The sequence below is a fragment of the Acipenser ruthenus genome, chromosome 15 (assembly GCF_902713425.1).
Source record: "Acipenser ruthenus chromosome 15, fAciRut3.2 maternal haplotype, whole genome shotgun sequence".
NCBI classification, from domain to species: Eukaryota; Metazoa; Chordata; class Actinopteri; order Acipenseriformes; family Acipenseridae; genus Acipenser; species Acipenser ruthenus.
Genome location: NC_081203.1, coordinates 389,021 through 404,767, shown reverse-complemented (window position 1 = coordinate 404,767; position 15,747 = coordinate 389,021). Strand labels below are relative to the sequence as shown.

The 15,747-nt window shown below is 50.1% G+C and overlaps 2 protein-coding genes across 8 annotated transcripts; one reads left to right on the top strand and one right to left on the bottom strand.

Moving 5' to 3' along the window:
- Window positions 1-13: 13 nt before the first annotated feature.
- LOC117396670 (protein PAXX) lies at window positions 14-4,047 on the bottom strand. Of its 5 annotated transcripts, none has more exons than XR_009307321.1 (7): window positions 3,917-4,047; window positions 3,099-3,159; window positions 2,542-2,591; window positions 1,966-2,165; window positions 1,242-1,320; window positions 997-1,141; window positions 14-367 (listed from the first exon to the last, which is right to left on the bottom strand). XR_009307321.1 is itself a non-coding variant. In XM_058986679.1 (7 exons), exons 1-6 carry the CDS (start codon window positions 4,045-4,047, stop codon window positions 1,038-1,040), a joined length of 600 nt encoding a protein of 199 aa, XP_058842662.1. In that variant the 3' UTR covers window positions 14-367; window positions 997-1,037. The 5 variants fall into 5 exon arrangements, 3 of the variants coding, with proteins under 3 accessions (XP_058842662.1, XP_033850683.3, XP_058842663.1); XM_058986679.1 differs by having other exon boundaries at window positions 1,242-1,295; XM_033994792.3 differs by having other exon boundaries at window positions 1,042-1,141; window positions 1,242-1,295.
- A 911-nt stretch (window positions 4,048-4,958) lies between these two features.
- LOC117396984 (uncharacterized) lies at window positions 4,959-15,653 on the top strand. 3 transcript variants are annotated; one of them, XM_058986676.1, is made up of 16 exons: window positions 4,959-6,463; window positions 7,568-7,739; window positions 7,906-8,137; window positions 8,481-8,575; window positions 8,653-8,849; window positions 9,114-9,192; window positions 9,471-9,649; window positions 9,843-10,559; window positions 10,690-10,911; window positions 11,333-11,393; window positions 12,821-12,964; window positions 13,178-13,452; window positions 13,835-13,989; window positions 14,134-14,310; window positions 14,409-14,511; window positions 14,941-15,653. In XM_058986676.1, exons 1-16 carry the CDS (start codon window positions 6,270-6,272, stop codon window positions 15,017-15,019), a joined length of 3,081 nt encoding a protein of 1,026 aa, XP_058842659.1. In that variant the 5' UTR covers window positions 4,959-6,269; the 3' UTR covers window positions 15,020-15,653. The 3 variants fall into 3 exon arrangements, with proteins under 3 accessions (XP_058842659.1, XP_058842660.1, XP_058842657.1); XM_058986677.1 differs by having other exon boundaries at window positions 11,330-11,393; window positions 14,409-14,488; XM_058986674.1 differs by having other exon boundaries at window positions 11,330-11,393.
- The last annotated feature ends 94 nt before the right edge of the window (window positions 15,654-15,747 follow it).

The window sequence follows — 15,747 nt, the reverse complement described above, 5'->3', positions numbered from 1 at the left end:
AATATTTATTTAAAAAAAAATGAAATCAGGTTTAAAATCCATTGGGTTTAAAAAGCACAAGCTAAAATTTGTATAAAAAGTAATTGATATGGTTCTTCCGATCCAAGTTCATCTTTATCCTACAAAGCAGGAGTCCTGCATGTCTATCACACAGTCATGAACTCCATCGGAGCGAAGGAAGGCTTTAGTGACGTCAGAATGAAACTTCAAGAGACAGCAGCTCCACACAGTGAAGCGCAGGAGTACTCTCTGCTGTCGGGTGCTGAACCTGTTCTCCGCAGCGTGATGAACGCTGCAGAGCGCTTTCCAGGTTCACTGTTTCATCTCCTCACTGTCTTCAAAAGCAACCCCAGTCGCTTTCACTTTTCTGCAAAACAAACAAACGAAACGAACACAAAGCCGCTCAATTTATTCTGGAGATATTCCAAACGCTCATAAAAAAAAAAACACACACACTGTCTATGCATGTCACCGCAGCCCGAGAGTAAAGGGCCCGACTGAATTCACTTTCAGCTAGGTCAAAAAAGGTTTCCTCTGAACATACACTCATGCCAAAAACATATCAACGTTCCATTTTAATGGTGATTGATCACCAATAAAGCATTAATCAAATCGACATTCAATATTTCTCCTTGACATGCTTTCTCCCAGCAAAAAGTTAATAGACTTGAGTGTGATAACGAGCAGTCACTGTCTCTCATGTGAAACTGCTAAACCGGTCTAGCCAGGCTTGAGAGAGAGTTAAAGAGGGAGTCTCCTGGGAGCTGTTCCCTTTTACTCCCCGGGTTAAAGAGGGAGTCTCCTGGGAGCTGTTCCCTTTTACTCCCCGGGTTAAAGAGGGAGTCTCCTGGGAGCTGTTCCCTTTTACTCCCCGGGTTAAAGAGGGAGTCTCCTGGGAGCTGTTACCTTTTACTCCCCGGGTTAAAGAGGGAGTCTCCTGGGAGCTGTTCCCTTTTACTCCCCGGGTTAACGAGAGAGGCCCCTGGGAGCTGTTACCTTTTACTCCCCGGGTTAATGAGAGAGGCCCCTGGGAGCTGTTACCTTTTACTCCCCGGGTTAATGAGAGAGGCCCCTGGGAGCCGCTTCTTGACTGCGGCGGATGTCCTGCCTCCTCCGGTCGCGTGCATCCTGGGCTCAAAATCTGAGAGGGAATCAGGAGAAAAGCGATGAAAAGATTAGCGGAAGGAAACCGCAGCAAACCACGCCACAGCGCAGGATGTGAAGAAAGAGTCTACTCTTACCTGCTGCTGTTGCTCGCTGCTGGCTCTTCACAGGGCTGGTGGTGGCGGCTCCCTCTAGAGGTGGGGTAAGATCTAGTGACTATACAGTGCAATAGAGCATTGGAGAACAGTCACTGATATCCAATCCATACCTCTTATATCTTAGCTGTATCAGCACTATCACAAACACATGCTGCATTATTGTACTGTCCTGTATTGTGCTATGTTATACAGGGTATGGTATTGTACTGTCCTGTATTGTATTGTATTGTGCTATGTTATACAGGGTATGGTATTGTACTGTCCTGTATTGTATTGTATTGTGCTATGTTATACAGGGTATGGTATTGTACTGTCCTGTATTGTATTGTGCTATGTTATACAGGGTATGGTATTGTACTGTCCTGTATTGTATTGTATTGTGCTATGTTATACAGGGTATGGTACTGTACTGTCCTGTATTGTGCTATGTTATACAGGGTATGGTATTGTACTGTCCTGTATTGTATTGTATTGTGCTATGTTATATAGGGTATGGTATTGTACTGTCCTGTATTGTATTGTATTGTGCTATGTTATACAGGGTATGGTACTGTACTGTCCTGTATTGTGCTATGTTATATAGGGTATGGTATTGTACTGTCCTGTATTGTATTGTATTGTGCTATGTTATACAGGGTATGGGATTGCACTGTCCTGTATTGAATTGCATTGCATTGCATTGCGCTGTGGTGCTCAGGTATACCTCTCTCCAGGCGCTGCTCCAGCACACCGACCCGGCCCGCCATCCCGAACAGCACCGCCTGGAGCTCCAGCCTCGCCTTGGCATCAGGCAGCTTTATGAGGTGGAAGGTCAGGCCTCTGGGGTCGTCATCCCTCCCCAGCCGCAGTGTGGCTGTACTGCCCTCCACCAACAGGGAGGCGCTCACACCCTGCAGGGCTTTCCTGAGAGGGGCAGAGAGAGAAATGCAGAGCAAGGAGGGGGAGAGAGAGCGTGAGACATAGCACACAGTGCCACGCGGTGGCAAACTACTGTAATTGTAGAATCTAGGAGGGATGTCCAGAATCTGCTGCACAGAGGGGGATCATTTCAAAACCGGAGTGGTGAGTGGAATTTAAGTAAATGTATTCTTTTACCCAAAACTGTAACTGGTGTGCTTCTGTATTTCAGTTTAAATGTATGTTTGGTTTTATTATTATTATTATTATTATTATTATTATTATTATTATTATTATTATTATTATTATTATTATTTCATTAAATAAATCTGCACAAAATAACAAGACGACCATCCGAAGCTGAATCACAGCTCTGCCTTACCGGAGTTTGGTTTTGTATTCCTCTGTGCTGGTGACCCCATGCTGACGTCTCTGAAATAAACACACAACACAGAGATGGAAAGGAGACTCCCACTGCACAGCAGTTTGATCCATTCCTGGTTTTGCGATGAGTTTACTAAGACATACCCGAGCTTGTTACTTATACACAGAGGCTAATCAGGCTCGTAGTAAAACCTGGAATGGGTGACACTGCTGTGCAATAGGAGTCTTATTTCCAACACTAGCCCAGGCCTTGGCCAGTAGTCCTCCCCACTCCCTGTGCACAGAGGCACAAGCACACGGCTTCACCTGGGACAAGAGGCTGCACAGCTCTTCATGCTTTGTATTAGCATCCTCAAAACTTAACAGCAGAAATACGTTTGTAACAGCCTGCATTGAACTGAATGGACATCGTTTAACACGTCACAGCACTGCAAGCAAACTCAAGCACTGGCAGTGCTCAAGAAATCCACTAGGTGTCACTAATGAACGGTGAGCGGTTTATTATTATTAGTAGTAGTAGTAGTAGTAGTAGTATTAACAGTGTAGTGCACTTACATGTTCAGACAGCTTTTCGCTGGTAAACTCTGTGCTCCACACGTCTGAAGCGTTTGTAATGCTGGAGAGAAGAGGAGAAAACACAGTGGCTCTTTCGTGCTGGCTCAGTGTCTCAGTGCAGCACTGATCAGCATGGTACTAAAACCCCTTTGAGGGAGAAACGAAACCCCGGACCCAGCAGCTACTCGGAAATGAAACCAGCTCAAAACGCTTCTTAGGTAAAGTGGTCTGTGATGCTTGTAAGTTAATTACTCGTAATTCCAGTGGAAAGGAGTCTCGTCTATTTTTCAGCTGCATTCATGTTCAATGCTTCTGTTGGAGGTGTGAGGCGACAGTCAGCGGTCTTCCGCTCCAGGAGATGGCGCTGGTCTCTTTAATTACAAAGAGCAGACACCCGCCCCCACGCTTCCCTTCTTGTTACACAGAAACCGCTCGTCTCCTCAGCTGGGTGCGTTTTTAAACTTTAAAAGGCCGACTCCTTTAACGACGGAATTAAGAAAAAAACACAACAGAGGGAAAACTCGTTCAATTCGTGTGTAAATTAAAATAGCACAGTGTCAATCTACGCATTTCAATGGCATGGCTTTACGAGACGCAGATGCAAAACACAGACTATCACAGCAATTAATACAACTTGCTTATGATGTGTAATGGAAATATGCACCCGTTACAATACCAGTACAGCGAGCAGCAGCAGCGCACGTTGAGCGTGTGTGCGCACACCCTCCTCGCATTACAGTGACGGCGTGTTTCACGAATGCAGTCTTATTTAAAGATACCCCGGGCTGCTCTACTTCAGGGTTACTTGTCCGGCTCACCATACATTGAACGCGCCTCCTCTGCCGCTTGTACAGCACAGGTACTGGTCTCGATCGCCGCTGTTAACGACGATGCCGTAGATTTCATTTCTGGACAATGATGTGCAGGCATCTCCAGCACCAGACTCCATTTCTGTAGATTGTAATGAACGCCCCAGATCGAAGTGGGACTCTCTCTCTCTCTCTCTCGTTAGATTCAAAGAGGGGCGTGTTTGTTGTTCGAGTTAAAGGGGGGGCGATCACGTAACGGGGAGGAGATGTCTGTTTACAGCATTGTGGGAGTTGTAGTTTCCAGAAATGTCTCTGCGGTTCGTTGTCTGGTCTTCTCTGGCCTCTCGTGTAAACATGGCACTGATGTTGTTATTGCAATGCGTGCAGTATCAGTTATTATACAAAATAGATCCATGCATCAGCAGCAACAACACATACATTTTAAACGATAAGCTCTGTTATCTGCTGTGCAAGGGCGCGTTGAAATCAGCTTGTTCACATGGTGCGTTGAAGCGCTCCCGTCTCTGTGCGTCTCTCTCACTTCGTAACCATGGTGCACGCACGGTTTTTTTTTTTTTTTTGGTTGTTGTTTTCCCCTGTGCTTTTATTAATCACGTTAATGCATTTCCCCTTTGATTTACGAGTGCGTGCGTGCGCGCGTTTATTTATTCCCAGTCAAATGGTCTCTGAATCCTTCTTTACAAGAAGCGCTAGGACTGGAAACGAGACAACGCACAGCTGTGTTCATTGAAATACATTAATAAAACAGACAGAGGGATGGACGAATGAATGACCTTTCCTGTTGCATCTCCGTGGAAACGTGTCGGCAGGGCGCTGCGTCATCGACAACTAACGTCTAAAAAGAAAGAAGCCATCATCCTGAATTCGATGGTGGCTTTCCAGCCTTCGCAGAATCGACTACTCCCGATGAGACAGCGGGCCTTGATGACAGTCCAGTTTGTATGAGCTCACACAGGCTCGCATCTCCCTCGACACATGCTTGACAGACTGTTTCAATGAGGGAGCCCGTGTCTGGCTCTGCTCATACTTGAGCCCACACCTCCTCCACATCAGGGAGCGCAATGCTTTCTTTACTGGGCAGTGCCTTTCCTCGCACTGGTTTTATGATCTGTCCAAAACGACACCCATTTTTCCATAGTTAATGTATGAAAGGGTTAATGACACTGTGAGCGTGGGGCCGGTGAATAGCGGACCTCGGATGGGCATTAAGAAAAAATGATTAAAAACATGCTTTTAAAACCTTGGTTAATTAAACGAATGTTACAATACATTAAATACAAAACAAATACATATTGTGCTGACGGGGCTCTGAACTGTTACTGTTTTGACTAGCTAACCCCGCTTACCTGCCTCGCATGCCCGTCGCATTAGAGAACGGTCGTTATTCGTTTGGAAACGGTAAATTATGAAATCGTGTCGTTCGTACCTGATTTATTGAAATAATGGAAACTGTGTGTGTGTGTGTGTGTGTGTGTTACCTGCCCTGAGCACACAGAAACGGAGTAACTAACGGCGCTGTCTAGTTTATTCAAACTCCTCCTTCTTGTTATTTAGCAGCGGCACCAAACAGCTCAGTACAAACCTGTCAGCGCGTTTGAAATACGCATTAAAACCAAACAAAGCTCTTGAGATAGAGAGACGCTGTGAGCAGGAACGGACAGAGAGACGCACGGGACCGATATGGAGGCGCTGTCAGGACCGTGTAACCATTCCAAACAGCTTTGTTTCAATGCAGTCCGAAAAGAAGGAGAATAAATTCGAAAAACAAGTTCGCAAACAGCGAAGAAACTCCCACAATATGCTGTAAAAAAAAAAAAAAAAAAAAAGATTTGTGGAAGACGATTTGTTTGTGCAGATCACTGAAATTCAATTTTATTTTCTCCAGTACTTTTAAAAGTTTATATAAGAAGAAAAAGGACGGCTCTTTTTGAGCGCATATTTTAAAAGTTTGCACGCATTGGCTTTTTATTGGTGTATTTGCCTGAACTCTGACAGAGGAGACGCGTGTGTATTTTGCATGTAAGGACTTTTTAATCATGCCAAAAAAACAAAGGCTACAAACAAACACAAACGCAGCGCTCTATACGCGTGTTTACTGCCACCTCCACTAAAGGGTATTTTCTCCACTATCCTCGCCGATCCTGTGTGTGGATGCTACAGGAAAAGGGCTACAGTAAAGACGAGGAGAGCTGTCTAAAACCTGCTGCTGGTCTGGACAGTGTTTGTTTGCATATGCAATGCCACTTATCAAAGTCGCTGCAAACATCGAACCTTAAACACTCTTGACCGATGTGAGCGCTCTCTCCCCCTGCTGCCGCGCTGTGATTCGGAGGTGCCGGTCATGGTGTTGGAGTGGTGTGGCGTGCTGAGGGGGCTCCTCTCCCAGGATCCCGGGCAGGTTATGGGCGTGGTGGAGGCGCTGGTGTGGGAGCTGCACCAGGACAAGGAGGGACTGATAGAGAGTATGCTGCGAGACCCCAGCAGCCAGGACTACATGCGGGCTCTGTGCCGCTTACTGACGTCCACAGAAACACGGTGAGCTGGCTGGGTCGTGCACTTTGATAGAGCTCGTTGAGATGCACAGCTCTGTGTGTGTGTGTGATGGGGGAGGGGGTGCTGTCGGCTGTCAGCTCCCTAGTCTCTTCTCTCGAGCTCCTCTCATGAAAGCAGCTGTTTAGATTTCACAGTCAATATTGGAGGAGCGCTTATTTTCCAGGAGGGGAGGGTTAGCGTTAGGGTTAGGGTTAGGGTGTGTCAGGGTTAGGGTGTGTTAGGGTTAGCGTTAGGGTGTGTTAGGGTTAGGGTGGGTTAGGGTTAGGGTGTGTTAGGGTTAGGGTAGGTTAGGGTTCGGGTTCCAAGCTGTGGAGTTTCTTACACTGGGTTAGGGTTAGGGTTAGAATCTCAATGTACTAAATTAAAATAATGATATTACCTGGACATTTCCAAGTACAGTAAATACACCAGCCTCCCTCGCCCCTTGCATGTCACCCCCTCCCCCTCCCCAGCCTAACCACTGAGTTATCATGACAAACAAAACCAGCAGCAGAAAGCAGTTCAGCAGAGCCTGGCCAGGGGGGTAGTTTACTGGTTTCTGTGGCAACAAGGGTCCTGCAGCTGAACTTTGAACAGTCAATAAGTATGAGCTGGCCAGCGCCTGCCTGACAGCAAAACAGACAAACCTGGAACTGATCCAGCCTGAAACCGATGCCATGTTTAATATTCACATCCAGTGCATTTTACTGAATATCATTAATATATAGGAACACGTGGATCAAGAAGAATTAGACAGACACTGTACAGCAGGCATTCAAGCCCAAGTTTAGTCAGCCTGGGGTCCAGGGCGATATGCATTCTGCAGTACAGTGGACTTGATCTTGAAATATTAGACTTGAGTGAAGAAACCGAGCCTGTAATATGCTGGCCCTGAAGTGCTTCTGTTCTGTGCTGCAGGTTATGCTTCTTCTGTGTTCTCCTCCAAACCCCTATTCTTTATACACACTGACTTAGCAACGAAGCATCATTGAGTCACAGAACCTTCCGGGGGTCAGCATTCTACGAACCGCACTGGAATCTTTGCAGTGATGAGAGGGTTATGAAAGCCCCTCCTTCAACGATTCCTTCTCTCTTTGTGGTTTGCAGGCTGTGCAGCAACGCGGCCTACATCCTGGGCTCCATTGCGGAGAGCGAGACTGGGACCCAGCAGCTGGTGTCACTGGGAGGGGCCGGGGACCTGCTGGGAACGCTGACCGCACTGCTGAGCTGGGACGATGCCGAGGCGGTGATGAACGCAGCTGGCACCATCGGCACCCTGGTAATCAAACTCAGGACCTGCTTATTGAGTTGTGATGTCATTGCAGTGGCTGAAGCCCTGGGTCTGCTGTTAGGGCACAGCAGTGGTTGCAATGCTGCAGTGTTACTCTGACGCTGTATTGAGTTGCGCGTGGCTCTGGGATGAATTCCAGCCCTGTCCCCTGCAGGCGGAGAGCAGTGAGGGGCGGTGGTGGATCCTGGGGGAGCGTGGCTTCGTGGAGATGGTAGACAGCGTGACCGCCCTGCTGGACGCGAGGAGCGAGTGGACGGTCAGCAACGCCGCCCTGGTGCTGGCTCGCCTCTCGATGTGCGAGTCGGGGTGCCGCAGGCTCCTGGAGCACCCCAGCTCCTCCAGGATAATCTCCAAGCTCATCGGCTCGCTCAGGGGGGACGAGGCAGGTAGGAGGCGCACTGAGGCAGCTCTTCCAGGGCTCCCATTCAAACAGCTAGCAGCTGGTGGAAGTGAATTTTAGGGAAATATCAAATTCATGCAAATGTAGTTTATTGCATGAATTATTGCATTGTAAAATAATTCTCTCTCTCGTCTCTCTCTCTCTGTCACACCCTCTCTCTCTCTCTCTCTCTCACTCTCTCTCTCTCTGTCTCTCTCTCTCTGTCTCACATCCTCTCTCTCTCCCTCCCTCTCTCTCTCTCTCTCTCCTCTCTCTCTCCCTCTCTCTCTCTCTCTCTCTCTCTCTCTCTCTCTCCTCTCTCCTCTCTCCTCTCTCTCTCCGGGCTGCAGGGTGTGGGATGAACGCTGCCTTCGCTCTGGGTCGGCTGTGCAACACGGACTCGGGGCTCCAGCGGATACTCAGCATGGCAGAGGCCCCGGGCATGGTGAGTCAAACCCCCCTTACCCCCGTGGGGTTGTAAAGTGGAACGCTCTGCCGACCCTTTTGCTTTGTTTCGTTCAGGTTGTCTCTCTGGGAGCCATGCTGGCTCAGCCTGACACTGGAGGCAGTAAGAACGCCTGCTTCGCTCTGAGTTGCCTGGCAACGGAAGCGGAAGGCCACGCCCACGTCCTGCAGAGCCCTGCCTTCCCCCAGCTGCTGAACTCGCTCTACCGCCTCCTGCAGGCGGAGGACCAAGACAGCGCCTGGTTTGCTGCAATGTACACAATGCTTTAGAGAGAATTACATCAAACCGGTCCAGCCGCTGCACATGAGAGGCTCTTACTGCTGTTACATGTCTGCTTCTTGAAATGACTTCACTCCTGTTTAATGACTTCACTCCTGTTTAATGACTTCACTCCTGTTTAATGACTTCACTCCTGTTTAATGAAGCTGTTTGTACTGGGGTGTGTAACATTTTGTCTAGAAGTCTGAAGTTCTGCTTCATCTCTTACCCTGTGCCTCCCCACACCCATCACCCACAGGACAGTGAAGGTTCTGGCTTCCCAGCCCAGCGGAGTCCTGAAACTGAGAGAGCACAGGAAACTAGAGGAGCTCTTAAAGGTGAGAGTTCATCATTCATTCACACAGCATTCCCTTTCCATGGGCCTTCCCCTATCCTGAGCCCTGAAGTCCGCACATTGCTTTAAATAACGTAGTGCAGTGTTCCGTGGGTCAGAGCATAGTGAAGATAAGTATGGTACAAACAAACACAACGATAGCTGGCTGTGTTTGTCCTCCCAGTCTCTGTACAAACAAACACAACGATAGCTGGCTGTGTTTGTCCTCTCAGTCTCTGTACAAACAAACACAATGATAGCTGGCTGCATTTCTCCTCCCAGTCTCTGGTGTGCTCCAAGACAGCAGGGAAGGAGCTGCTGGAGGAAGTGAGCCTCACTCTGACCAAGCTGCAGCGCCTCCCCAAACCCCTTCCCCCGCGGATGGAGCGCCTGGATTCGGGTTCTGTCCTGGTCTCCTGGGAGACATGCACCCCCGGGAGCGGCCTGGAGGTCACCTACAGGTGAGGAACGGAACAGCGGGCAGGACCACGGATACAGGCCCTCCGTGCCCTGATGATCTTATTAGTATCTTATTATCACCGTCTCTAGATCTCTGACTCTGTCCCCCTCAAATTAAACAGCTGTTCGTTGGATTTACATAGTTGCATAGTTAACAATATACCAGTGCATTTGCACATTTCATTGGTGTTTCAGTCTCTTCGACGGATCCTGCCTGTTGTACTCGGGGCTCCAGTCTTGCTTCACCCTGACGGAGATCCCACCTGGTCAGGCGTTCCTCTTCAGGCTCCGCCTCTCCACGCCGGGGGGTGACACCAGCCCCTACAGTGAAGCCGTCCGATGGGCTGTGCAGACGGAGGCGTCTCTGCCCGGCAGTCCTCAGGATCTGCGTGTGATTGGCTGCACCCAGACGCAGGTGAAGCTGAGCTGGGCTCCCCCGGCCGATCCGCAGGGTCCCCTGAAGGGGTACCAGCTCTTCAGGGGAGAGACCCCACTGGACACCACCACGGAGCTCAGCTGCATCGCGGGCGGACTCTCCCCCTCCTCCCTGTACGAGTTTGGGGTGTGTGCCCTGGGGTCCACGGGGAGGGGTGCCATGGCACGGGTCGAGGTCAGGACAGCAGACCCAGGGGACCACGCGCCCAGCAAGCTGGCGGTCACCGTCCTGGGGCGCCACGAGATTTCCGTGAGCTGGGATATCCCCGAGGTGCCGCTGGGCCGGCTGTTTAACTTCGAGCTGTGCATCAACGGGAGAGTGGTGTACCTGGGCACGGAGAGGAGCTACACCGCACGCAGGCTGGCAGCCAACACCGAGTACACCTGCACCGTCAGTGTCATCACCAGCGAGGGGCGCTGTGAGAGCCGGCCGGTCACCAAGAGGACCGCCAGGGACGAGTACGAGAACACCGCCAAGTGGGTACCCCCCCCTGGTAGTTAAGGGTTAATAATAGAGCTGAACTGAATGATCGGAGGTGCAGATGTGACTTCCTCCAGAGTGTACATTGAGATCACTCAAATAAACAATTTGCTTCATCCGTTTCAGGTGCCTCTACTCTCCAGCGCGAGCCAGCCAGCAGCAGCAGCCCCCTCTCGCCCCCCCAGCGAAGGAGCTCCCGGACTGCAGCGACCGAACCAAAAAGCCCAGAGGCACGGGAGCCCCCCACAAGGAGCCCCCCAGAGCTCCAAAAGCACACCTGGCCCTGAGTAAGGGGTGCTGCAAAGTGTGGGACAGCGACAGCACCGGGGGGGTCGGGGCCAGGCACAGGTGATCCAGGGTTGTTGTTTATCTGCTACCTTTATGAGATTTTAGTAGAAGTGAAACCAGTGTCAGGTGTGGTTGAGCTGGCTAGCCTTGAGCTGCATCATTATTACACGTCACTTCTTAAAGGGAGGCTTTATGAAGCGTGGGAGACGCATGTACACTCAAACTAACCTGTACCTCCAGATTGCAATAAATAAACACAACGGGTTTGGTGTATGAAGCACTCGCTTTGCTTGCAACAACAGAAGAACCTGTTATTCTTACTTGCTTCAACAGGAGATATCTGCTCATTATAAGGGCCACTTTCTGTATCATCTCCATGTACACTTGCTGAGCCCTGTAGTTACCGATTTCAATAAATAAACGCTACTGGTCAGTTACTGGTCAGAACCTTTAACCCTTATCACTCCGCTTGCTTCAGCAGGAGACCCTCGACTCGGTCACAGCGCAAAGATGGGAGTGAATCATCCGCTCAGTCTGTGGAGGTGAGTGCTGCTGCAGAGCTCTATAGATATCTAGTGTGTGGAGGTGAGGGCTGCTGCAGAGCTCTATAGATATCTAGTGTGTGGAGTGTGTTGCTGCTGCAGAGCTCTATAGATATCTAGTGTGTGGAGGTGAGGGCTGCTACAGAGCTCTATAGATATCTAGTGTGTGGAGGTGAGGGCTGCTACAGAGCTCTATAGATATCTAGTGTGTGGAGTGCGTTGCTGCTGCAGAGCTCTATAGATATCTAGTGTGTGGAGGTGAGGGCTGCTACAGAGCTCTATAGATATCTAGTGTGTGGAGTGCGTTGCTGCTGCAGAGCTCTATAGATATCTAGTGTGTGGAGGTGAGGGCTGCTACAGAGCTCTATAGATATCTAGTGTGTGGAGTGCGTTGCTGCTGCAGAGCTCTATAGATATCTAGTGTGTGGAGTGCGTTGCTGCTACAGAGCTCTATAGATATCTAGTGTGTGGAGGTGAGGGCTGCTACAGAGCTCTATAGATATCTAGTGTGTGGAGTGCGTTGCTGCTGCAGAGCTCTATAGATATCTAGTGTGTGGAGTGCGTTGCAGCTACAGAGCTCTATAGATATCTAGTGTGTGGAGGTGAGGGCTGCTGCAGAGCTCTATAGATATCTAGTGTGTGGAGGTGAGGGCTGCTGCAGAGCTCTATAGATATCTAGTGTGTGGAGGTGAGGGCTGCTACAGAGCTCTATAGATATCTAGTGTGTGGAGGTGAGGGCTGCTACAGAGCTCTATAGATATCTAGTGTGTGGAGTGCATTGCTGCTGCAGAGCTCTATAGATATCTAGTGTGTGGAGTGCGTTGCTGCTACAGAGCTCTATACATATCTAGTGTGTGGAGGTGAGGGCTGCTACAGAGCTCTATAGATATCTAGTGTGTGGAGTGCGTTGCTGCTGCAGAGCTCTATAGATATCTAGTGTGTGGAGTGCGTTGCTGCTACAGAGCTCTATAGATATCTAGTGTGTGGAGGTGAGGGCTGCTACAGAGCTCTATAGATATCTAGTGTGTGGAGGTGAGGGCTGCTACAGAGCTCTATAGATATCTAGTGTGTGGAGTGCGTTGCTGCTGCAGAGCTCTATAGATATCTAGTGTGTGGAGTGCGTTGCAGCTACAGAGCTCTATAGATATCTAGTGTGTGGAGGTGAGGGCTGCTGCAGAGCTCTATAGATATCTAGTGTGTGGAGTGCGTTGCAGCTACAGAGCTCTATAGATATCTAGTGTGTGGAGTGTGTTGCTGCTGCAGAGCTCTGTAGATATCTAGTGTGTGGAGGTGAGGGCTGCTACAGAGCTCTGTAGATATCTAGTGTGTGGAGGTGAGGGCTGCTACAGAGCTCTATAGATATCTAGTGTGTGGAGTGCGTTGCTGCTGTTTTTGTTCTTTCACTCATATTGGGGTTTCATCGGCAGGCCGTGTCCAAGACGATCCCGACAGGACGTCCTCAGCAGTCAGACCAGCGGGGGCTTTCCCCCCTGAGCTCCGGGACAGACCCCTGTGCCCGGGAGCGGGGCGGGGGGCACGGTCCCAACACGAGGAGGGAGCCCTGCACCAAGGTACCCTGGACTGACTCCTTCAGCACACTGAAGCTTTGCTGCTAATAGAACCTCATCCCTAACTATTAAACACTCCAAAGTCCATCTGTAAAGACAAACGTTTCAATGGAAGACTTCCAGTCGAACCGTTTGTCATTACTGTTTAGGTTTCTTTTGCAAACAGAATGTATTCCCTCACTGTGATAAGTCTACCAAAAATACACTGTGCTCCAGGTGGTGTTGAACGCGATCTCTGACTACGATGTGGGGGAGCCTCTCTTCAGCAGGGTGCAGCCCGTGGAGGGGGTCACCCCCCTGCCGATCCGCCTGCCTGGCAAACCCCCCAGCTCCTCCAGCTCCTCCAGCTCCTGCAGCCCCACGGAGCGGCCCAGAGGCAGAGCACCCGTGCTGCTGGAGCGCAGAGCCAAGACCGAGAGTGAGCTGCTGCCCCGGCGAGGGGGGAGGAGGAGGGAGGAGCAGACACAGCAAGAGGGGGCTGCAGGGAGGAGGTGAGTGAGTGTGTGTGTGTCTGTGCGTGTGTGTGTGTCTGTGCGTGTGTGTGTCTGTGAATGTGTGTGAGTGTGTGTGTGTGTGTGAGTGTGAGTGCATGTGTGCGTGCGTGTGTGTGTCTGTGTGTGTGTGTGTGTGTGTGAGCGAGCAAGCGAGAGCAGGAAAGGGGGATACAGTGTTATAGATTGCATTCTGCTTCAGTTAAGAGATGTTTCGCAATAATCCTAAAATGGAGAAAGATTACATTTACACTTTCTACAGCATCTGTCAGTTCGGGTGCTGTCCATCTCACGAATGAGATGACTGCTCTCTCTTTCTCTTCTCTCACTTGTTCTCTGTTCTGTTGTATTCTGTCCGTGTTGTTCTTTGTATGGCTTGCAGGGGGAGCTGGCTGCTGGAGGACTCTCTGCAGGGGATCCAGTCCCTTACTGCTGTGTACATACCCGGGAAGGAGAGCCCCTTCCAGCTGAAGCACTTCCAGAGAGGCGAGGTGCACACACAGCTGCTGAGCACCAAGGAGAGGCTGCTCAGCTCAGGTGACAACCCTTTAAAGAAATAGCACCGAGAGAGACCAAGGAACGCTGCACCCAGATCTTAGCAAGCGCGGTCCTCCTGATGATGGGTTAGCTGTGTATGAATGCATTGTATTTCACAGCTTGCTGGGTTCTTGTGCGTTGCAGACCTGCTGTTGCGGATGAACTGTGTGATGCAGGAAAGCAGCCAGCAGCGTCGCCACGCTCAGAGTCTGTCCCTGAGTGCAGGAGGGCGGGGTCCCCAGCTCACCACGAACCACCGCACCTCCAGACCCCCCCTGCCCCGCGTCCCCCCAGGACTCCGCTCTCTCCTGCAGTACAAGGGTGAGTGCAGAAGCTCTTCCACCTAGGTCCTCTTCTTCCCACGGTGCTGGTTCTGTTACATTGTCTGATGCAGAACTGTGTGCTTCTCTTCCTGACAGCAAGCTTGGTGAAGCGCATGCAGACTCTCTCTGAAGTGGACCGCATTCAGCTGGACTGGACCCGGCACCACAGGACCCCAGTGAGGCTGCCAGCGAGACTCGGGTACCACCCACACCCACACACACACACACACACACACACACACACACACACACACACACACACACACACACACACACACACACACCGCTGTGCATAACACCTTCCCAGCTGGAGCCATTCCCTCCAGCAGTGTGTGCTCCTGCCTCGGACATACTGATCTGAACTGCACGACACTGAAACAGGACTGGCAGGAAATGATGCCGTGTTTATGGCTGTTTGTTGTTCCTCTTGGCTCTTCTTGGATCTCCAGATCCTTGAGCTCTGAAGCTGTTGTATCATTCAGCTCATAAATCTAGACAGCATTATCAAATGATGCTGCAGAGGCTGTCAGTTGCCCTGTGATGACTATCATGCTGGGGTTCCCTGTTTCTATTGCTGTTAAATTTGGCACTGTGTTCTGGTTTCTCTCTAAAGCTGGCTCTCTTCCAGGCAGGGCGCATCCTTCGTACTGACCCCGGCTACAGACATTGAGTTCGGGGTCGGGGGTCACTGCCCCAAGCCACGCTGATCTGGGGGCCCTGGACACCTCTGAAGCGAGGTCACCTGCGTCCCTCACCTGAGCCCAGCGGAGCCCCAGGGAGAAGCGTGAACAGCACACACAGCCGATACACACGCAGGCTGTCCCCTGACACCCTCTCCACACCTGGGGCATTACCACTGCGAGACTTTACTGTAGCATGCAATGGCACACACCTGCTGAACAACAATGAGAGACGAGAAAGTGGGGTTAGAAACTCACACAAGCCCAGCACCCAAACCAGACTCCACTTCAATAAACTGTCCCTCCCCTGTAGCTGCATGAGCAAAATCCTAAGAGTGACCCGACAGACTGGGGGTGACTTGTGTTTCATTTTGCACTTTATCACTTTCAGCGGCACTTTCTGATCACATTTCAGACCAATGGCTTGCATTCACTAGCAGGAAATTCAAATGATATATATACAGTATATACAGTGTGTGTGTGTGTGTGTGTATATATGTAATATTATTGTCATGGCAGGTGATGATCTGGATTGTTATAGATTTGCAATGTACACAACGTGATTTCTTTATCCAAAGCGTTGTGTTTGTCGATCCCAAATCAAATATGTAATGTACGTTACTTTAAAATATTTGCTGTGCAATAAAATGTGTGTTGTGTACTTCCTGCTGTAGTTTGTTAACACTGCACTGTTATAAGGTGATTGCTCCTCCTCTGCAGGTGAAGTGCAGAGTGCACTCAGACTGTGTGTTTCA

Coding starts and splice junctions, on each gene's coding strand:
- LOC117396670 (XM_033994792.3), bottom strand. CDS start 4,047: ATGGAGTCTGGTGCTGGAGATGCCTGCACATCATTGTCCAGAAATGAA. Junction 2,166..2,541: donor GAATACAAAACCAAACTCCG/GTAAGGCAGAGC, acceptor TGCCCCTCTCAG/GAAAGCCCTGCAGGGTGTGA. Junction 1,142..1,241: donor GCAGCGAGCAACAGCAGCAG/GTAAGAGTAGAC, acceptor ATTCCCTCTCAG/ATTTTGAGCCCAGGATGCAC.
- LOC117396984 (XM_058986674.1), top strand. CDS start 6,270: ATGGTGTTGGAGTGGTGTGGCGTGCTGAGGGGGCTCCTCTCCCAGGAT. Junction 11,394..12,820: donor CATCCGCTCAGTCTGTGGAG/GTGAGTGCTGCT, acceptor TTTCATCGGCAG/GCCGTGTCCAAGACGATCCC. Junction 13,453..13,834: donor GAGGGGGCTGCAGGGAGGAG/GTGAGTGAGTGT, acceptor TATGGCTTGCAG/GGGGAGCTGGCTGCTGGAGG.